Source organism: Tinamus guttatus, unplaced genomic scaffold, assembly GCF_059628265.1.
Source record: "Tinamus guttatus ecotype Peru unplaced genomic scaffold, ASM5962826v1 Tinamus_guttatus_pri_ptg000125l, whole genome shotgun sequence".
In the NCBI taxonomy this organism is placed as follows: Eukaryota; Metazoa; Chordata; class Aves; order Tinamiformes; family Tinamidae; genus Tinamus; species Tinamus guttatus.
The window spans coordinates 6,412,014-6,434,995 of NW_028288659.1; the positions used below are offsets into that span (position 1 = coordinate 6,412,014).

The 22,982-nt window shown below is 40.3% G+C and overlaps 1 protein-coding gene across 1 annotated transcript in view; it reads left to right on the plus strand.

Moving 5' to 3' along the window:
* The window catches only part of MYBPC1 (myosin binding protein C1), a 103,424-nt gene continuing 80,442 nt past the window's right edge, over positions 1-22,982 (plus strand). Inside the window, exon 1 of the mRNA XM_088521679.1 lies at positions 1-43. Coding sequence (XP_088377805.1) covers positions 1-43 — 43 coding nt within the window. The remainder of the gene's footprint in view (positions 44-22,982) is intronic.

The following is a 22,982-nucleotide window of genomic DNA, read 5'->3' on the forward strand; positions in this document are numbered from 1 at the left end:
ATGCAGGACAACAGTACAGAGCTGAATGAGGAGAACCCTGGAGGTAAGAACCAAAGGAAGCTTCAGGCAGAGAAGAGAGACTATTTGTAGAAAGGAGGAGAGAGCAGTTGGAGTTAAGTAAAAGTGAGAGATGAGCAAAAGATAATCAGGGGAAGTAGAAAGAGAACAACAAAAAAAGAGAACTTATAGCTTGTTTTTTTTTCAGCAAAAGAGATTGTGTTTGCAGATCCATGCGTGAGCAGGTGGGAGATTTAGCTTGGATTCGTGTATCTTGCAGGTAGGAAAGTTGAAAGATAATTGTGCATGAAACGAAGAGCACAGCCTTTCAGCCACAGGTGTAAACACGAAGACTAACAATGTTAGAAAGAATAAGAAACTTCTATGAAAACTTACAGGCTCCACCCCAAAATCGAGTGAACCTATGAAATTTTAAAAGCTGCTAGTATAATTCTGTGCCTTTATAGAAGGATTTTTGTAGCTGCGCAGTGAATCAATATTTTACTTACACATGGAAAAATTCCAGACTGTTATCAACTCTTTTACCTATCAAAACCAGATCAAAACATAAGCAAAGACGTAGGTAACCAACAAGCTGAAACACAGGTATATGGAGATCGGAAATACAGTGCACCTGTTCCTAACTGTGAGGGTGTCTAATCACTGAAACAACACACCAAGGGATGTGGGGAATTCCTTGTGTCTTGAAATCTTTAACCCGAGATCATATCCATTTCTAAGATGTACTTTACTGCAGCAGTGGTAAATTCTAGGAGTTAGTTGGTACATTAATGTATCAGGGATTGACATATCTCCAGGCAAAATAGAGGGCTGAGGTGGTTGGGTGTTAAAGCCACCTCAACCCTCATTTTGCCAGGGGCCAGAAGATAGAAGGTATGTAGATATTTAGATACAAGACACGTAGGAAATCAGGCTTCTGCAGGTTTACACGATCTTATCTTGCAACATGGAAGAAAGTCAAGGTTTCACCTCTAATGGGGTTGGCAGTAATCCCCTTGCCCAGATTCAGTTAAGCACTTGGGCAGTCTTATTGCTCATCCCTTGCATCTCTTTGTAACCTAGTTTCTACTTGGACATGTCAAAGAAAATCAGGGATTCTCAGGCTGATTCCTCTCCCCCTGGTTCTTGTTCACTGCTGTGACGGTAACCAAGGAAGAAGTGCACCTCATATAAGGTATGAAGCTTTTATCTCTGCTATAGCTTCAGCATAATTGGCTGATGGATGTTTCCCACTGTACAAGCAAAGATGACATTAGATGGGTTACACCCAGCCTGGAAGAGCTTTCTGTCGTGCTGGTGCCCAAGCCCACCAGATGGCACTAAAACACAGCTTTTCATACCGATTTTGTGTTGCGTGCTCTCTATGGTTACTTGTTTCTTGTTGCACATCTTTTTTTTTTTAAACGTTTCTTTTTTCACATTTCATTTCTTTCATCTACATGCTGCACACTGCAGCTGCATATGTGGCAGAAGCAACACCTTTTCTTTCGAAGAAGTATTAGACTAGTTCCAGATGCTGTAGATAAAGAAAATATCATAATCCAGATGATGATATGAAACCCACATATTGAAACACATAATGTTATCAGATCCATAGCTCTGTCTGCTACTGTAGGCAACAGTCAGATTTATAGGTTCAGGGTCTTCTCCAAAATCAGTATAGTTGCTGAGGATGATGCATGAACCAAGAAATGTAGCTGAACTTTCAGACTTAGACCTGTGAATGAGCAGGCAGGAATTGCACTGAGAGCCTTGCAGACTCTGTTTGAGTGGCACAGAGGCAGATTATCTACCTGACATTTTATTTATCCCATCTTGCCCTTCCTATGCCATATAGATATACGTATATGGGCATATATACACATACAATAATTTCCTTACATTCACATACAACTAAACCCCGTGTAATACAGCATGAACATAAATATTAATAACTGCCTTGTCTGACTTAGTTCTCTGCTTTCCAAAGTATCTTTGGGAAATGAAAAGCAGGAGGAGTTCTTAACTTCCAACTGAGAAATGAACTTCACTTTGACTCCCATGAATCTTCTCCCTTGGTAGCTGCACTATGAGCACACACCAAGTATCTGCTTCCACTTTTTCCAACTCTTACCAGATGTGCACTTGGGTTACAAACAGATCAGACCGCTGCACCACCGCAAGCACAGACCATGATGCCCCATCATGAGTGTTGGATTACCAGCTCCTACTTTTAGAAAGCTGAGACTTTCTTCTATCATGTCATAGAGCTGTGTGTGCTGGTTTTCCAACAGTATATTGCTTAGTGAGCATAAGAAAGATGGAGAATGTTACACAAAGAATGTTTTGCTGCTGTTGTTGTTGGGTTGTTTTATTTTATTTTTTTCAGGAAGCTGTTTCATGGAATGTTTCCTAAAAAGTATATTGGCCACCATAGGTAAACAAAACTCGTAGTTCTTCTGTTTTGTTTAGTAAGAGCTGTCCCTGCATTCTTGGCAACCTCTAAGCAACCATAGCTAATTATCTAATAGATGAACCAGGCCTGTGAGCACACACTGATGTATCAGTTCAAGCCAGAAACCCAGCCGGGCGGTCAGGTTCTTTTGTACTTAGGTTGCACTGACCTTGGCAACTTTCCTGGTTTTCTAGTTTGCAAACTTGATTTTACAAAGAAGGTCAAGGAATGCTCCCAACCTGACTCTAATCTACTGTCTCGAATCTGTAGGAGCAGATTCCTATATGCATGGAGAAGCCAGGGGTAAAAACATTACAGGTGCCTGCTGGGGTCTATGTGTATGAACTATGTGTATGAGGGACTGGGTGGAAGAACTAAGAAGACAAAACAAACCTGATTTTTAAATATTTTTGGACAGTGCTGTTCAGTTCTGCTTTAAATCAGGTTGACAAAAATTGTGTATTTCTAGTGTGATAATTTTGCATAGTAGTCCTAAGACTTGCATGTATTGCTGCAGGGCTAGAAAACAGTCAGTGCAGCTGTAGAAAATCACTTGCTGATAATGTCAGCAGAGGGCGTTTCCCAAAATGGATCATTTTCTTGAATTTTGTAGGTCCACCAGAGCTCTCTGAGAGCTACAGACTGGCCTCAAATAAGTGGCTCTCCACAGACAATTCTTGCTATCTACCAGAGTAAGGACATATGCTGAAATCTGCCACTGTTTTAATAATATATCACATTCACCAGGAGATTTCAGAGTACTTTATAAAAACACCACTATCACCATTACATGTTTAGGGAAAGCAGAGCACACAAGATTGCTGGTTGGATGTCTACAGACTTACAGTCAGAGGCAGAACATAAGGAAGACCCCAGCTGCCTGAGATCAGTGTTACAATCAACAGCCAGGCCCACCTCATGCCAATCCAGTTTCCATCCTAGACCTGCTGTTCCTGAATTGGCAGAAAAAATAGGTAAAATAGACAATATGCAGTCTGGCATGTAGCTGACACGTGGCATGACAACTGGCATGTGCCTACACATGGCACACCCGGAGGCAATGCAAGCTTTTTGATATTACTCAACAACATATCTTGGATTTGAAATGCTGGAAGCGCCACAGCAGAATGGCAATTCTGGGAGATGGGCCACTCTTTTTTCTTTTCTTTTCTTTTCTTTTCTTTTCTTTTCTTTTCTTTTCTTTTCTTTTCTTTTCTTTTCTTTTCTTTTCTTTTCTTTTCTTTTCTTTTCTTTTCTTTTCTCTCTTCTCTTTTCTCTCTTTCTTTTCTTTCTTTTTTCTTTCTTTCTTTCTTTCTTTCTTTCTTTCTTTCTTTCTTTCTTTCTTTCTTTCTTTCTTTCTTTCTTTCTTTCTTTCTTTCTCTTTCTTTCTTTCTCTTTCTTTCTTTCTCTTTCTCCTTCCTTCCTTCCTTCCTTCCTTCCTTCCTTCCTTCCTTCCTTCCTTCCTTCCTTCCTTTCTTCCTTCCTTCCTTCCCTCCTTCCTTCCTTCCTTCCTTCCTAACTTCCTTCCTAACTTCCTTCCTAACTTCCTTCCTTCCTTCCTTCCTAACTTCCTTTCTAACTTCCTTCCTTCCTTCCTTCCTTTCCTTCCTTCCTTTCCTTCCTTTTCCTCTATTTTTTTTTTTGCTTAAGCAGTGTATTTCTTTTGCTTTCTGAAGTGAAAGAAGGTATTTCCATATACCCTATCATGACTATAGGGTGTCAAGACAGACAGTCCGGGCAATTCGGAAATGTTTTAAAACACCACTCTCCCAAGGCAATATAGCACCTAAGAGGCACCAGCCACCTAGTTAGGAAGTGGCACATTGAATAGTCAGTGTTGATACAATGGATTATAAGGTGAATTACAGTGCAACCAGGCTGTATTAACAAGATGCCATCAAACTGCACACAGAGTATAAATTGATGGATGGAAAAGTAAATTCCTTATTTGACATTCCAGAAACACATAACCTGAGCCAAGGGTTCAAGAATGACAATAGAATAAAAAGAAAGACAGCTGGCTGTTTGTCATGATATCTCTCTGTAGAATTAGAGGCATTAATTACATATGGGGCATATTAATGACAGTTTAAAGTGGAATGTAGCTAATCATTACTGTACCATCTCCAAGCAGAATGCTGATGAAGCCACGTAATATTTTTCTTTCAGAGGAAATGAAAACTCAGCAAATCTATTTGGAGTTCTAGCAGTATGTAGTAGCCCAAGGGTCTGGTCTGACTTTTATGCCTCATCAGCACTATATTCAATCACAATTAGAATATACAGTCCTTTATAGATTTAGCTAAGCCCATTACTATTGCTGGGATCCAGAAAGGACAAGAAATGGCTTAAAATCATGAGATTTGCTTAAAAATATTATTGTCTGGATGATCTAGCTTCCAATTTTTAAGATCTTTGGCTTTAGGTTTCCAATCTGCAACCAACCGTGCTGAGGGTATCACTCTTTAAAAAAAAAAAAAAGAAAAAAAGAAACCAAGGACTTAGAGCATACTGCTACTGGGTGAGCTGAGGTTGTTAGAAAAGCAGCATGTTTCATCATGGTCAGAGAGATAAAGAACAGTGAGTGAAACTCCATCATCTGTGCAAACAGCAATATACTTCAGTGGAGGCAAGCCCACTCACTACAAAGTGTTAATTACTAGAAGCCAAACATAGGATAGAAAAGATGAAGCTGTAATGTAGTCCCAGGCAGGAAGGTAGTACAATCCCTTTCTGAAGAAACAAATGCTTATATTCAGGTGGCCAAGTTTTCCACCAATTCCCTCATCTACCTCTTGGCTGATTCTTGGCAACTGGATAACTTTAGGCCTCTGAAGCCTAAGGAGTCTTTGTGTTCACAGAGTAAGGAATTCAGATGGCATTTTGGTCTGCCGGGAGAAGATCCAGAGACTCTCACTGACCATTCTACTGGCCTGCCTGGTACTCGCAAAGGCAGCCCCAGTGCAAGATGTTAAACATTTCTGTCCTAAACAATAAGTGACACTACCTCTGCCTGAAAAGTGTAATAAAACATGAAGTCAAATGAATTACTTGAATATAGTATATCTGATTAGACTTTAGAGCATTGTCTGGCATACGGAAAGCGTATCTGGCTTCTGGGTGAAAGTCACATGCTTCTTTAGCTCTTCTCTGCAAGGAAAACATTTTTTTTTATTATTATATGCTAAGTTGTGAATTTAAACCAATACTGTTACCCCAATATTAACCTTGCCTCATACGAATTCTTATTCTTCCTAGCTCTTTGCTGAATCCATACATGTTTTATAGAAAGTATTACACAAGTGCTGTTTTAAGTGGTATAGCTGCCTTATCTAGTCTAATCTATAAGCAAGAAGAAGTTTTAATAAGAAAACTCTGCAAGATTTGGACTGTTGCAAGCCACAGTTAACTTGAAATAGAAATTTTTCAGCTTTCTGATTTTAGCACTTATTTCCCTCAGATTCAGCATGCTTTAATTTCCAGTCTGTGCACACCAGTTTGATTCTTCCCATGTCCTAGAGGTCCTGAGTAGCAGTAATTCACATCTTCGCTTGCCTTTTGAGATGGTGAGGACAGCAGCAAATAATCAATGGCAGACTCTCTCCTATCAGTCTTGTTCAGTAAGGGCCTGATCCTCTTTCTGTCAAAGTCAAGAGGTTAGTTCACACCAACTTCAGTGTAGGCAGGACCTACAGTGCCCCAAATATTAATGTCTTCAGCAACAGGTGTCCCAGTAAATCCACATCAATCTTCCCTTTTGTTGAGATTAAGACTTTTGACACCTTGTGCTTGGGCTGGGAATCAAATACCCATGCAACCTGACTCTAGCATTAGGTGTGAGAGCTCTTTCAATGCCAAACTCTCCGCTCATTTTAATTAGAAGAAAAATTAACAATGAACCCACTTGAAAAATGAACACCTGTAGAAGTGATCACAATTATCTACAACTCTTATATTCAGTTACCTTTCAAGATTAAAACAGTGTTGTGACCCATGACAAAAGTGATCTTTTTACTTTCCAATGTCAGACATTATCCTTTCTTACTTTTTTAGTTCTGAAAGAAGATGTAAGAGTGAGTTTTGGGGTATAATAAATAACACCATTTTCTCAACTCAGGACTTGGAAATAAAAGAGTTTTAGATTTGTTTTAGAGTCTTAGTGTGCAAAGACTTTTAACTATCTGCACAGAGTTTGGACTTAAGCAAAAGTCTTTGTCCTGCTGTGGGCATACTTATTTTTTAATAACAATCTTCCAAAGACAGGCAAAATTGCTTCCTGAGAAGGTAGGTAGCTCCAGTCCTATAGGCCTATTAGTCTATGAATCTTAATTTCTACTGTGTAATTAAGTTCATTAATTAAGTAGGAACATAAGTCCTTTCAGGCAAAAGAAAAGAAAAGAAAAGAAAAGAAAAGAAAAGAAAAGAAAAGAAAAGAAAAGAAAAGAAAAGAAAAGAAAAGAAAAGAAAAGAAAAGAAAAGAAAAGAAAAGAAAAGAAAAGAAAAGAAAAGAAAAGAAAAGAAAGAGTGGTCCATCTCCCAGAAGAGCGAGTGGAAGGCAGATCAACTGATCATGAACTTAGGACACAGGCAAGCTATATGATTACACAATCAAACAAGTAATTTGTCACACGTTTTCTTCAGATTTCCAAGCACTGTGGGCATATATGTATTTTCTACCTAAAGAAAATGCCTTTCTTTAGTCTTTGCATGGTGCACATTAAGCAGTGGTAACTTTCAGTGTATAAGGAGCGACTTAAAACCTTTAATAGGACTATCTTAGAGCTCTTACAGCCCTGGAAATAGCCAGGGAATAAAAATTCCAGATTATGTAGTGCCACAAACTGTGCTATTGATACATTGGCTCTTCACTGCAGTATTTCATACACAGAGTAAGGCAGTTGTGGAGGAAATGACCAGCAACTCACAGTAAGGGGGAAAAGGCAAAACTACAGATGCAGCAAGCACCACCAATCCTACAAAAGGAGCAATTTCTCAGGAATTATGTGGTCTCCTGGCTTGGTTTTGATGGCCTTTTCTTTTTTTGCTCAGCATGCCCATTGCTGCTGCCATGTGGTGCCTTGCACAAGATGGCTGCCATGAGCCTGCGTCTGCCCCACAGCAGGGAAATGGCCACTTGTCAGCCTGGCGAGGTGAGGCTGCTCTCCTTGTGCGCTCCCAAACCAACCGCCTCGGCAGGGCCAAAGCAGGAGCCCAAGGCAGGGGTTTCTTTTGGAATCCTTGCTGGCGCAGGAAGGCTCCTGCCATAGTTGGCACCTCTGTTGGTGAAGCCTTAGACTGTGCATTAGTCGGCAGCCAATGCCACAGCAGCGTGCAGAGGCGAGACTGATTCGAGGATGCTCGCATTTTTATGTCGCTTTTGAGAAAGGAGGGGTGGGTTCTACGCAGATGCCTTTAATTCCTGGGGGAAAAAAAAAAAAAGGGAAAAGGAAAATTCCTGGAAAACGTTCACTGCACGAAATCTGTCAGCAGTGGCTTTGAGGGCAGCCTGCCCACTGCGAGCCTCTGCAGTGCGGTTCATTAGCAGTTGCCTTGTGGGAGGGTTGAAGCCCCGTTCCCAGCCTTGGAGGGGCTGTATTTTGCCAATGTTTTTGTTTGTTTTTGTTTTTCCACTAAGAGACATGAGGAGGCTTCAGGCAGTGCTTCAATCATGCCAAGCATCATCTGAATAATCCCGTTAGGAGAGCTAACTCTTTGTGTTAGAACTTAAGTTCGGCGCGGGGCCACCCAAGCCGCATTTCAAACTCCAAAAGGTGATGTTGCACAAACCACTCTGCTCGGAGATGAGCAAGCGATGAAATCTGAGTTGGAATCCAGCTCCCTCCTTTACCAGGAGTGAGGAGTACTAAGAAAATGGGTGTTTGCACTTCAGTTTAGTGTTTCCATGGAGCACTCTTTCTGGCTGGAGAATTTACTGCTGTTGGTTTTTCACCCTTCTTTTCTCTTGCTCTGCCCTCACACATGTTTTGCTCCTAATACCTCTCAAATATACTCGCTAGGTAACAGAGAAACAATGCAGGCTCCTGCCAGTTGTCAACCATATGACTGTGTGTCTCACGTCAGAGTGATGAAGCTACAGCCATTCTTGTCTAGCTGTTTCTTATCCTGGCTATAAAATAGAATATTTGAGTAAAGAAAACTGGAATTGACTTCAGAAACTTATTAGGAAAAGGCTTCATTGACGAGTCTGTTACTTCTTCTATTTTTTTTCTTTTTTTTTCTGAGACAGGTACTAAAACCAATGTCACCTTCACCACTTTACCCTGCTGCATGTGACTTGGTTGATCTTGACCCACAGCCAAGATGCTGTGTGCTAGCTTTTTGATTCAGGCTATGGCATGCTGAAGATGGGACCAAAAATGTAAGACTTCAGATTACACTTTGGCAAGGTCTATAAAATTCAACACTAAACCCCTTTAAATCCTTTTCGCTAAATCTACTTTTTTTTTTTTTTGGTAGAGTAGCAACCATCTGATCATCTGAGTAACTTACTGCTTTAGTTCCAGAGCATAAATCAGTTGGCAGTGGAATTAATAACTTTCCCATCATTTCTTGCACATTAGTTTTGAGAAATTATTTTACTCAGTGGAATAGGAGACATGCTCTGCTTTCACGTTTAGTAAAAGGGTTGAGAGAGATTAGGCAGCTACCTGACAGTTCTTGCTTGTAGTGAGTTGAGAACTGCATTGCAACACACTGTCTTCTGACCTTGGTTTTAATATATATTCCAGTATGTAAGATAGGGTGCCTCTTCCCCCAACATGTACCCAACCTATCTCCAAAATGCTCCCAATAGTCTCCCTGTTTGCCAGTGTTCAATGGGTATGGTTCATGTTTAACACTAGGTGGATCTGAACAAAGTTTTAGCATGCTTTTTATCCAGGACAACTGAGTGTTCAGTATACTACCAGTGTAAGTGTATCAGCTTTTCAGTTTTCCAGTAACTGCATCGCATATCTATGTGTAAGATATACCTCATCTGTTTCCTTTTGCTAGACATAAATGTTTTATAGCTTGGTATAGAATTTTTTTAGTAATAAAAATAGAAACACTGATGTCAGTTCTTGATAAGTAACTCATATCAAATCACATCCCACTGGTAATCTGCCATAACTCTTTCTTACGAAAGTATTAGGTGAATGGATGCTCAAAATAACATTTGGTGTACCAAGGTCTCAACTGTAATAACAATAACTGCTGAAAATCATGCATGAATAAAATGGATGGCAGTACCTATATGTAAGAAAACTTCAGAGTTTCTTTCTCATTTCCTTGTTTGACACATCTTATTGAGATTACTCCAACCTAATCACTAGCTGCAGCAGTTCTAGCATTTGTTGCCTGGTCAAACTCCTGTTAGTGATAATACACACACACGCACACACAGAATGTTTAAGGTTGGAAGGGACCTCTAGAGATCATCTAGTCCAGCCCCCCTGCTCCAGCAGGGACACCTAAAGCACATGGCACAGGACTGTGCATGGCACAGGACAGGCGGGTTTTGAAGATCTCCAGAGAAGGAGACTCCACAACCTCTCTGGGCAGCCTGTTCCAGGGCTCTGTCACCTCACAGTAAAGAAGTTCTTCCTCATATGGAGGTGGAACTTTCTGTGTTTCAACTTACACCTGTTACCCTTTGTCCTGTCACTGGCCACCACGGAGAATAGCCTGGCCCCATCTTCCCTACAATCACGCCTCAAGTACTTGAATACGTGAATCTCCTCTCAGTCTTCTCCAGACTAAACAGGCCCAGCTTGCTTAGTCCTTCCTTACGCGACAAATGCTCCAGTCCCTTAATCATCTTCGTGGCTCTCCGCTGGGCCCTCTCTAGAAGCTCAATGTCTACACTTCAGAGACGTTAATTCTTTCTGAAGGTTTTCAGGTCATTTCTCAATATATGAAATATATTTAAAAGGAATTGATTGATAAAAACTATTGATATAAAGTAAAATTGCATTAGTTGTTTTATCTCTTAAGCTTCCCCTGCAACTGTCAGGTCTACCATAGTTACCACTATGGTACCAGGTATGTTAGCATGAAAGATTGAATTTAGACAGTATGAAAAATGTTGCAAGTGTGTAAGCAATGAAGCAATGAAATATATCTCTAGGGAGGATATAGATTTTTAAGCACATAAAGACACTGGAGGTATTTATGGTCAGGTTGGCTAAAAAAAAACAAAAGGCAGGAATAACACTGGGATTGCTGTACTTGCTCTAGGAAAGGAGATGCGTGAAACAATCTCTTGAGATCTCTTCCAGGCCCTATTTCTTAAAAATGTATGTCGTAGTTTTTCTTATGCTAAGTATTTTACAGGCTTAATAAAATATTCCAGGATTGGAGCTATTGGTAACCATAAAAACATTTAGGTGCAAAAGAAATTGTGCCAAAACATATAAAGAATTTACTAATGTAGCTGACTTAATTGAAATGAAATGAAATGAAATCCAGCCCAAGGAAGCTGAAATACTATTCTAAGAACATTATAAGTTAACTGGTGCTTTTGTTAACCTATAAACAACCTTTGGTGTATATACTTTTGGGGAGTGGAGGAGGGGCAGGATGAATGGACACGATTATATGAGCCCAGGCCCTGTGAGTCACTTCTGAGAGTAATTCAACCCTTAGATCATGGTCTGGAGAAATGAACATTTAGGTAATGTTGCTTCTGTCCTCAAGGATCACTAAGGCCCTGCTCAACTCAGCTGTACTATACATGTACGAGAAGGCTCTGTTAAGATTGGCAGGGGTCTGATTGCTAAGAGACAGTTGGGAATCAGCATGCCATGAAGGCTCAGAGTCATTTGGGATGGTATTGCTAAGATGAAGCTAAGAAAGCAACCTGATCCTACTTAATTTCCATCAGTACTCTCTGGAAGTGACAATGTGCTGAGAATGAAGGGGTCCACTGCTCAGAAATTATTAAGTGGAGAAGAGAAATGCAACATACCTTCATGGCTAGCACTTTTTCTTAAACAAGTGCTTGTAAGATTTCCTAGAAGGGGGTAAAAATGCTCTTTAGGAGCTTGCTGTGGTTTTGGAATCAATCCCAATACCTGCAAGAAAATCTCCATGTGGGGAGGATGGTTCAGTGTTCATCACAGGCTCTAGTGTGGTCTATCCCTCTCAATTTTGATTAACACAAGTCCTGCAATAAAACCTCTAAGGAAAGTCTGTTCACAGCGGAGCAGAGAGCATAAACTTTCCTTTACGTATAGATAAAGGATGGCAGTCATAGCTGCCATCTGAGGCAGCTGTGACAGCTACTCACACTGTAGGCATTAAACATAAGACAGAGGCACTCTACTGCAGGCAAATGCTCCAGTCTGCACACTTATTCCCACATTAAAGCTGAATTTGCACAGAACTATCTACAAAGCAGTAAAAATGGTGCACAAGGCAACCAATGGGACTCAGTCTTAAAGTTTGTTTGCAGGTCAGCACAGCGCTCACAGAAGGAACTGCATAAGTTTTGTCATGCTAATGGGGCTTAAATTCTCTGCGACATATAGAGTAAGTTTTAGAGACTTTTCCTCTTCTTTTCTCTCTCTCTTTTTTTTTTTTAATCATAAAGAGAAAGGAAGTTGGCAGGCAGAACAGGCAGAGGTTGGGCACAAAGCTATGCCTAACCAAGGCAGGCTCTGTATACTATGTCTCTGCATGCAGACTCGCAAGCAATGATGAGAATTTGAGGGATTTCCTCGTCTTTCAGTTCTCTCTGGACCTGCTGTGTATGGTATGGAGCCCAGAGTAGATGCACAGTAACACCAGCATGGCTGTCCTCCAAAAATTCACACCACCAGTGGCCTTGTGCCTCGATCACTTTGTGTGAGGCAGGAGGTTGTACCACAGCAAATAGATAAAGCTCTGTTTGAGGAGAGTAGGGAGGAGAAAATTAGCAGCCCCATGGGTGAGCTGTGATGGCAGCTGAGAAGAACATTCCTTTTCAATTGAATTTTCCTGGCATGCAGCTTCTAATACATTCTCCTCTAGAACTACAAGAAAAATCAAAGTGGTTTTAATATCTTCCAATATGAAAAAAGAGAGGGGGCATTACCATGCCATTCCATTGCTTTATTGGCTTATGGAGGGAAAGAATGAAGAATTTCCTTTGATCCCACACAAGAAGAGTTATGCCTGTTTCTCATTTTGAATTCAAAACCCATACACAAGGAAAAGGCTCTCTGCCCAAGCATACATGGAGGCAGACGCATAACACTGGCTTTTACTGAGTAATACTGCCCATCAAGCTTATCTCCAAAGCAGGTGGAATGTTGGTTGTCTGTTGTGACGCAAGTTTTGTATCACTTCAGTAATGCCATGGCTTCATTTTAACAAAAAGTTTGGTGTAAACATGAGGAAATGAGGATAAAGCCTTAACTGAATACTATTCTGCTATGTTTCTAGTTTTATAAATACGCACTGATTCAATCTCTTGAGACATTAAATACTGAGGTTTAATTTATTCTGAGTTCTGCAAATTGTGCCCCTTCAAAACAGTTAGTCTCAACAACCTGCAGTCAGCATATCCCTCAAATCACTAACATTTATTGACAGAATAAACGTGAAGATTTGTTTTTGTGTGCAAGAGTGCACGAGAGAAAACAGGAGAGAGAAAGGAAGGAAGAAAAAAAAGGGGAATGGGGTTGTGATGTCTTTTACTGTGCCTGCCCTTTCACTCTGTGTGAATTTGCTCAGTTATTTTGAGCAAAAAGAGCCTTTACATTTGAGCCTTAATGTAAAGGAGGAAGGTGGGTAAGAGGATGCCCATAAAGAAAGACTAGGACTTTCTGTAAGGACACAGTATGAATGCCGAGAACTTGCTAGTCACTTTGTTCAATATTTATTCAGGAATAATTTAAACTGTTTCCATATGGCAAAGGTCTTTTTGAAAAAAAACCCACCCACTTGGATGCCATTAAAAAAAAAAAAGAAAAGGCTATCAGATTTCTTTGACATTGTCTCTTTCCCAAGTCCCTCTTGGCTCTAAGCCAGTAGATTTATCTGCTCTAGCCATCTTAAAATAGATGCTTCTCTCAGATTTTGCTAATGCTTTACCTGGAATTGAAGTCCGGCTACCAGAGCTAGAGTTACCCAGTCCTCTCACTAGTCTTTTTAAGGATCACGATGTTTCTGTTCTTTCACTTTGTCCCATTTCCAAATTTTACAGAACTTTAAGCATTTTTAGTGAGTATATTTAAAGTGTTAAGGTGACTAGCGTTTGCTATCATCTCTTTAATAAGTTCTTTGTTTTCTTTTTTCTTATCATACTTTTTCATTATTGTACATACAATAATGTATTAGAATAAAGTATTAGAATTAGAACTAATGAATTCATAATCTTGTGTTAACACTGGGCATGAGTGCTTTGCTTTGTTCCTCTACAGATCAGCAAAAAAATTTCCTATTTCCTAACTCGTTTCACATGAAAGTTCCTGTTCTTTCTCTCCCCCCCGCTTTTTTTTTTCTGATCAACTAGACTAAACTGAAACTTTTGGGCACAACTCTGAGGAACTGACGGTGTCTAAAGACAGAAGTGAGCTGACGGTCTGCACTGGAGGCAGATCTCTGAGCAAGAGGTTCCTCCTTGCGTCACCCTTGCTCCCAGGAGTTACAGAGAGGAAGACACTTGTAATTTGTTACTAATCTTCTTTCTCACACTAGCTTAGCCACTCTGGATGGCAGATAGTGGTTAGGGACAGAGCCAACCATTGCTTCTCCCTTTCTTAATCACAGGTTCTATATTGGCTCTCTTAACATCTACTATCTGTCTTCACAGTCCCAACAGTCAGTCCCTCCGTGGTGGAAGAGGTTTATCATTTCTGTGTGCAGATGTATAATCTGTCTTAAGAAGTGCGTGACGTGTCCAGTTTAAATAAATATGAAAGTTGCAGTGCTTATTCAAATCTTGTCAGAACCTCCTGACTGGAATTATCATGAAACCTCCTGTGAAACTCTTGACCGTGTCTTTCTGGCATGGTATACACACCTCGCAGGGAGGGCAAAAGTGCTCTCCCTTTCTCCAGAGCTCTGGCTCTAGCCAGCAGTGAGGAACAGAGGGATAAATGAAAAGTAAAAAGAAAATATTTTAAAACAGAATGCAGGATTGCTGAAGGAAAAGTTGGAATCCATTCCTATTTTTCTGACCTTAGGTAAATCCTCAGTGATTCCTCTGCTTTCCTCGTATCCCCTTTGCAAGAGCATAGTGACTACTGCACAAATGCAGCCTTTGCCTAGGGCTGCCAGACAGCAAGTGTCTCCTGTCTTGCAGTTCCAGGGATAATATGAAGCCTTTCATCATGCCATCACCTTGACATCATCAGGAACAGCAACTGCTTGTTTTACTTGTGATATATTACTCCGATACAACCTAAATGTCAACTGGCTCCCTGCACATGTTACACAAAAAGAAAACACTATAGCTTTGAACTTCTGAGTTTGCAGACAAGCCAAAATGCCTATGTCTTAGGGAAAAAAAAAAAAAAAAAAAAAAAAGAGCAGAGGTAGGATATTGTAAATGCTTAAAAGCAAATTCAGTGTTTATTTTTTTTTGTGCCACTTGTCCTTTCACAGTGCTAGGAGAATTAAAGCTTTCCATACGTTCTTATCTCATGCTTCTGGCTAGTTTCACCTCACTTTTGCCCATCTTGAGCATCAGCACATGCTGTATTAATTTGCTTCTGAGGAACATTATTTTTTGAAATTTCAAGCCAACTCCATCCTAGAGAGGGTACAGCAAGCTGCTTATCTAAGAACTCACGTTGCTTAGTGATAAAATGACCGTAAATTAAAAATGGTGAATGTTGTCTCCCTTGGGGCTATACCTGTCTCATCGCTCCACTTCATTTCAAGAAAAATATCGTTTTTTAAAGTGAGAGCTAGTCTCTGTGTTTTCCTCAAACTTCAGAAAGAAAACCCAGGGTTTGGCTTGAATGATATGATTGCCCTTGGCAGGAATATTCAGTGAATTTCAGAATTCACTGAAATTAAAGATGCATCTTTCTGTACACTGGCAGAAAAAAAATGCTATGTTGTTGTAATGCCTTTGATGATTTTGTGAAAGCTGGGTTCCTTTTAGAGAAAGATGGTCTGAAGCAACACTAATTTAGTTTGGTAATTGCATAAATACTTGCACATTATAAATATAGTCAATTTTAAAGGCTATACTTTGGGAGAGAAACATAAGTTTTAAGAATGGGTATAGGCATAATCTGCTTTCTTGCTCTGACAATATACCTTTCTCTTTCTTCTAATTCCTAGCTAGGAATTAGAAATAGATTCTAGGCTGATCCCAGGAGAGTTCAGAAACAGTAGGCTAGAACAAACAGATATTCAGAGATCAAGTCTACTCTGTGTGGCTGCAGTTTTAAGAAAACTCATTCAAAGACTAATTGTACTCATGGAGCTCTGTATATGAGCCTGCAAAGCTCATCCAAATAGGCCTCCATCTTCTTGGGTGTTTTTGTAGACAGCGCTGTGTGCCTGGCTATCCCAGCTGAATCTGCTACCTCTACCAGTTTAACTGCTGGATAGGTACAGGTACTCGTATAAAGGAGTAGGCTTACATGGCTTGTAGTTACAGTGGGACCTACACTTACGTGATCTTAATGCAAATTCTTTTGATCAAGTCAGTGGAACTGCTCTTGAGAGCTGAGTTACTCATATGTTCCATATGCTGATATTATGAGCAGACCCATTTCTTAATAACAGAAGGTAGTCTGTTAATTAGAGAACGTAGAGTTAAATTGAAGGGAAAAGAAACATTGCAGGTGCAGTTAAAATAAAGACAAGTAATAGCAATAGAGGAATAGAAGTTGTAAAGGTAGCTATAGCATTAGTATAGCATAGCATTGCAAGAGACCGTTCTTGGTGCTTTTCTGCTGCAGCGATGAAGGCTGTATTTATCAAAATATTTTAGCACATACAGTTTTATCATAGTGCTTCAAAGTAGCTGCAAACCTCTGACAGCTGCAGCTGTTTCAGAGCTGTAATGAAATGGAAGATGAGTCAGACTGACTTTGTGCCAAGGGATCCTGCCAGTGCAATACAACCTCCACGATACCTCCAGTGAGGAAAGCAATGTCAGTGAAGAGAAGGAGGTGTCTGGAAAGGCTGAGCCAAAATATGCCCCAGTGACAGATCTCAAGAAGAGAGCTACATCTCCTACAAGGGAAATTAGTAGATATAAACCTCTTTATGTGTCTTTGACACTGTCAGCATTATCAGTGCAATGGCACTGCTAATGGGCAGACATTATCTGCTGAACAGTGGTCACTATGGAACATATTCTAAGATATTTGCTGGCACCAGAATCAGCGAGTCTAAAGGGTCTTAATGATCTAAAGAAGTGTCCATCAATGCCTTTTCCTAGAAATTTCATTCAGTATAATACTGTAAAAGATAAATTTGGATAGGCTGGACAAATGAACAGCATTGAAGTGGTGGATTGAACATGCAAAGTAGCAGATTCCAAGGTGGAGCTTTTTATCTTCAAAAAAAAAAAAAAAAAAAAAGGAAGTAGGAGCAAAGATATAAAAAGCAACTGTATATTCGGTCATTAACAGAGTAGCATATTGGGATTAAACCCAGGAAAATCTAAAGACACAGTCCTGTAGCCTTTGCTGTCTGGAGAACCCTAGGAGACTGTAGGTCTTTGGAAAGTTATTAGTCCCTTATCAACATTACGTCCTTTTATCAGATGGGATGCGTGACGTGCTAAGCAGCTCAGTGTTATCTGAGATATATATGCAATTGCCTAAAGGGCTCACAGATAGGCATTTCTATAAATTTAGGAACTAAATTGTTACTAAAGAGGAGAAGGGGCACATTTTGTTCCCCCATCCACCTCCACTGGGCACATCCTCCTGCTCCTTATCCTCTCATTTGCTGAGCAAGTATAACAATGCTTGGTGTGAGCATGCTGGCTCCTAGCAGCACCATGGACTAAACAGCAACAAATGAAGGGCTAGTAATATTTACGATGGACCTTTCCACAGTAAGTTAGTCATTTTTTCCATGCAGAAGGCAAAGGGCAGGAAGGATATTTTATAGCCTATGATTAGATATGAGTTTTACATGAACAGAGAAGCCTTCACATCCACTCAGAAGCCATCTAGTCTACAGCATTTACTAGTATGAAATGCTCTATAAAACTGTGCAAAAGAGAACAGCTAATCTAAAACGTTGGTTGACATCATTGTGGTTTATACTACAGCTTTTTAGTCCGAAGATGGTATGAATAACTGGAGTACTCCTCTCTCCTCTAACCTCACTTCAGATCCTGAGAGGCTGAAGTTGTCAATATGATCACTCCACTCTTTGGTACCCTACAAAACCTTTCATCTCTTTAGTGATTTCCTTCTTCCTCACCATGCTAGAATGTACTTTACATTCTCGCCCTTCTAGCCTTGAAGATGCCATAATCCAGCAATCCAGCCAGAGATAGACCTGTCCCAATTAAATGATGTTCACTGTCTTTGACAAAGGGAAATGACACTTTTCATATATTTTCCCCCACTTTTTACATATGAGAGCTAAAGCAAAGATTGGCTTCCTCAAGGCCACACCTTGTAGAGGGACCAGTATTGCTGCATATTCATTATTAAGTAGTATAAACTCTGACAGTCTCTCTGCTCATTTTTAATAAAATAAAGGGTAGGATTTTAGAACTAGGCGATTGAAACTAGGATCTTGAATAAGATCCAATTATATCTACAGATAATTATTCTGACCAACTTTGACAGTACTGCAAGCTAGCAGCTCCCTTTGACAACTTAGGGCTTCTGAAAATAGGCAATGTTTGAATATAGGTTCTGTCTTTTTCTGTATTTTTTTCTTTTAAACCTGGCAAAAGCATATTCAGGAAATTATGTGACATTTACTAAGTTTATCCCTATTCATAATGTTTAATGCCAAGGAAAAGTGATAGTGGTACACATAACCTACTGGCTGATCCTTTTGACATTGCAGAAATCTGATAGTTTGTTTTTTTCCCTCTATTTTTGTAGTTCTCTGCAGCTTGATCCTTGGCAAAAGCACATGACAGACAATAATTGCAGAAGACTAACAAAAGAAACAGGGCAGGCAGAGGGATTTGAGACAGGAGATAAAAGCAAGCAGGACCATTAAGGAGACATTTGGTAATACTGGAAGTCCCTGGATGTTTTAGTCAGGTGGCTGCTGATGCAACTAGTAGGAGGGTTTCAGAAGTGACCTTTTGACCAGTCCTAGATACTGGTCAGACAGAGGTTTACCACTGGAAAAACAGGAATATGTATCAGTCCATGAAAGTGCTTCTAGTCCAATTAAGTGCACAGTCATCAGCGTTAGTTCAAATGAGTACTGAAAGGACCAATAACTGCCAAAGGACAGTGACACAAAACTAGCGGAGATGATAGTAATTGCTTTAAGTGCCGTATCTATACCCGCAAAATGTCAGTAATAGAGGGAGAGCTGAACACTGTCCAGCTGACTTGGCCCAAACACCCGCAGGAGTGGTTTGCTGAGTGATTTACAAGGAAGAAGCATTGCACCTGGAAGTCTGAGACGGTAACTGGTGTCTGGCCAGCAGGGCCGGGGACTGGGCTGCTACTGCCTGCCTGAGGAAAGAGCGTTTCAAGATTGTTTTAATTCAGATATACTTCACGTGAACAAGCTACAGAACTTTTTTAAATTTAACACTTCAAAAGAAAAAAAAGTTTATGACCCTTGTGTGTGCCAGTACTGTGTGCCAGTGGATGGCACACAGCCTTCCTGCTTACGCAGTTGATGTGCAGGAAAAAGTCCTGCGGAAGCGATCCCAAGAGGATTATTGAACTGGTAATAACAAAGCAGTGACGGCAGAGTGCACAAATGCTGTTCAGCCCCGTTTGGGTTTCTCATATGTTTGTGTTGTTATGGTTCCAGGCTGCTAATACCCTAAGCCCCAGGCTCTAACTTGAGCAGGAAAGGTTTATTTTTGAAAGAAGAATCTTCCCCACAGAAGAATGCCTGTGATACCAACTTTCTTTTTTATTTTTTGTTTTAATAAACCCTACAGTGAAGCTTAGGCTAAACTGAAAAAAAAATGATTCAAAACATCATTGCACCAATAAGAAATAGCAAGTCAGAACTCAGACTGAAAAGGAGTGTTGTTAGCAGGTTAAGGTGATTGTTCCCCTCAGGCCTGCTGAGGCCACATTGGGAGTACTGTGTCAGTTCTGTGCTTCCCGGTACTTTAGAGACGTGGAAATACTGGAAAGTGTCCAGCATAAGGCTCCAAAGATGAATAAGGGACTGCAGCATCTCTCTTATGAGGAAAGATTGAGAGAGCTGTGACTCTTCACCCTAGAAAAGATCGAGAGGGGATTTTATCGGTGCATACAAATAACTGAAAGGAAAGTGTAGAGAGGATTGGGTCAAGCTCTTTTTGGAGGTGCCTAGTGATAGGACAAGAGACAATGGGCAGAAACTGATATACAGGAAATTCATCTGAACATGAGGAAGTCACTGTGAGGATGAGTGAGCACTGCAACAGGCTGCCCAAAGAGGTTCTGTAGTCTTCATCATTGGAGATATTCAAAAGCTGTCTGAAAACAATACTGTGCAACATGCTGTAGGTGACCCTGCTTGAGGATGGGGGTAGGACTACATGATCTCTGGAGGTCCCTTCTAGCCTCAACAATTCTGTGATTGTGTTAAGGGTGTAACAGGTAAAATCTAAATTCCCTTCTGCATTGCACTCTGCAATCCATTTGTTAAGCTCTATAAACACAGCAGTATGGTGCCATCAGATGTGCCTAATGCCAGGCATATGGAGCAGCAGATGTGACACAGGACTTACCAGTGACACACACCCTCTGCAGTGCTAATGGGAGGCTGAGAGGGATGCTGAAGGGCACCCTCAGGTGGCTGTAGCTGACTGTGGTCAAGTAACTGAGCTGAGCCAGGTGGTTAGACCCCCACTGGTTGTACAGCTGAGAGAGACTTGTTAAGATAGGAAAGCTGACACTCGGCTCATAAAAGTTAAGCAGAAGAGATCACCCTGTAAGCCAAAAAATGAAACGTCCGTTCAGAACTTTCTGCTTTGAATCAATGGTAAAAGTGAAATACATCCGTGTAGGATTCAGGGTCCACAGATCCAGAAAGAAGCACTTATTTTAGAGCAGTAGATGAGGGTAAGGACCATGACCTCTTTGTTTATTCCTTTTTACACAATATATACTAGTCTACTCTCTCACCAGCCTGATCATGAAGCCTAATTAAGTCAGTAAATCTTTGCTAACTTACTGTAACATTTGTTTTTTGTCTTTAATCTTACCTCTTTATGGAACTTTTCAGTTAATAGCCTGCCTTTAAAATTCATGTAGACATTATCCAGGAACTTCCTAGTCATGATCTTCCACATAGAGGGTTAATTACTCCTTCAGACTTTAATCTTTTGCATATTCCTCAGGAAAATCTCCTTATTAAGGACATAATGGTACTAATGATGTTAATAAACATAATGATACTAATAAACATAATTAGTTTCCAGCCCAGTGCTGACTCAGATTGATTAGAGGTGACAGTGACTCTGGAAATGCTGATTGAAATGAGTACCGTGTTCCTTCAAGCCAGTAGCTGTCCATAAATGAAGTTAGGGTGGTGCCACTATGTTCCTGTGACTATATTATATTAAGTCAGTTATGCAAAAGACAACAATTGTTAACAGGGAGAGGGAGAATGCAAGTCCTTTCATTACATAACGTACAAGGTAGATCTTCAGCACCTGTTGAGTTCAAGGGGAACCACAAAGTTATGAGGCCTGATTAGGCTCACGGAGCAAACAGGGAAAGTTTAATAAAGTTAGCTTATTCGTGAAAAAGACTTCTACAAAAACAAAGATCCATGGCTAATTATTATAAGTTTGCCTTGTGCTTCTGGTAGATGGCTCTTCCTTGTCTATTATGTCCCCTGTAACCCATTTTCACTCATCGGTTAATCAGTGGAAATCCCCCAGTGGTTCATGAAGGGGGTGATTTGATTTTTTTGTCCAATACAAAGGAGAAAAGGCTTTGATAAATTAAAGTCTAACTCAAAGCAGCAGACATTCTTGGAATGGAAGAATTAGGAGATCAGTAGTATCTCAATTATCTTCCAGAATAGGAAGCAAATGTTTATAAACTGTGGATTTCTGAGATGAGGGTATAATTTCCCATTAAACCTAACACTATGTGTGCGTAGGTTGCAGCTAAAAGGGGCAGTCCCACTCCCCTGCCTGCGGCTGTGCTCTCCCATTGCCTCAGATCTAGTGATCGTGGAGCTACAAGAGTACATTCTTCAGCTAACTGAGCCACAGAAATGAAGTGCATCCCACCCCAGGTGAGAGGGATTCACTCAGATCAGTAAGCTGAACTGACCCATCCTGCTTGTGCACGAGGTCTGGTGCAAGGAAGGGAACAAGACCTTGAGGGAGGAGGAAGCAGAAAAGCAAGGAGAGTAGGTCCATCCTGCTAGGGGCAATCTGCAGCTACTCCAGATCCTGTGTAACGTGAAACCATACCTTTAATGTGTTAAACAAATTAGCTCTATATATTATACTATTATAATTGTGCAATTATGCTAAATAATACATGATTTAACAGATAAAAGAGAATGCCAACCCAAGAACGTGATGCCTTATTCCGTCTATTCATATGCAGTACTATTTTTAAAGTCAATATAAGCAGTAATGTGTTACAGTAGCAACTGAGATTAGTATTCCATTGTGAAAATGGGTATGTTCTTTGCAAACAAAAACACATCCACAGAATCTCTAGGCAAATAAAATACGTTTGATGCTAACCATAGGACTAAAGAATGGGTTTTCCTCCCCTCTTTACAAATGAAGAACTGAGCCATGCCCCAGTTAAGGAAGCTGTTTGTCATTATTATGAACTCTTTTGCACATCTGGGAATCTAATGTATTTCTCTTAAAGGGTGGATCAGCACTTTCAGAGAGTCGCCACAGATGGCGAGGGTGACCTTAGATGGTGCCAGCTGGAAAGGGAACAGCCACTTTGACAACATTTCCAGACTACCAGATATTTTGGAGTGCTTTTTAAAGCTTTATTTTCAGCCCCTTCATGCGTGGGACTTGGATGCTTTTTTTTAAAAAAAACACAATGATAAATGATGCTTGGATTTACACCAATCATTCAGAAGAGCAGAATATTTTTCTGTGAATATTTTGACTGTGATTATCTGCTTCAGTGAAGTACTAAGGTTTCGAAGACTGTAATATTTAAAATTCTAAAGGACACCAAGACCAAGTGAAGGCTTTTAATACCCATGTATTTCTGGTACTTTAGTTCTTGGTACAATTTTTAACGTTGAACTGGTGTCATATAAGCATTAATTATGAATTCTGCCTCTGCCATTGCAATAATGATAAAATTTTATCAGAAACATTAAAGCAATCTTAAATCCCTTATGCTAGCACTTCCCATAAGGTAAAGCATGCTCTTTCTGGTGCGCAATGTGTTTGTGGAGTTTCAACACTGGAACATACAAT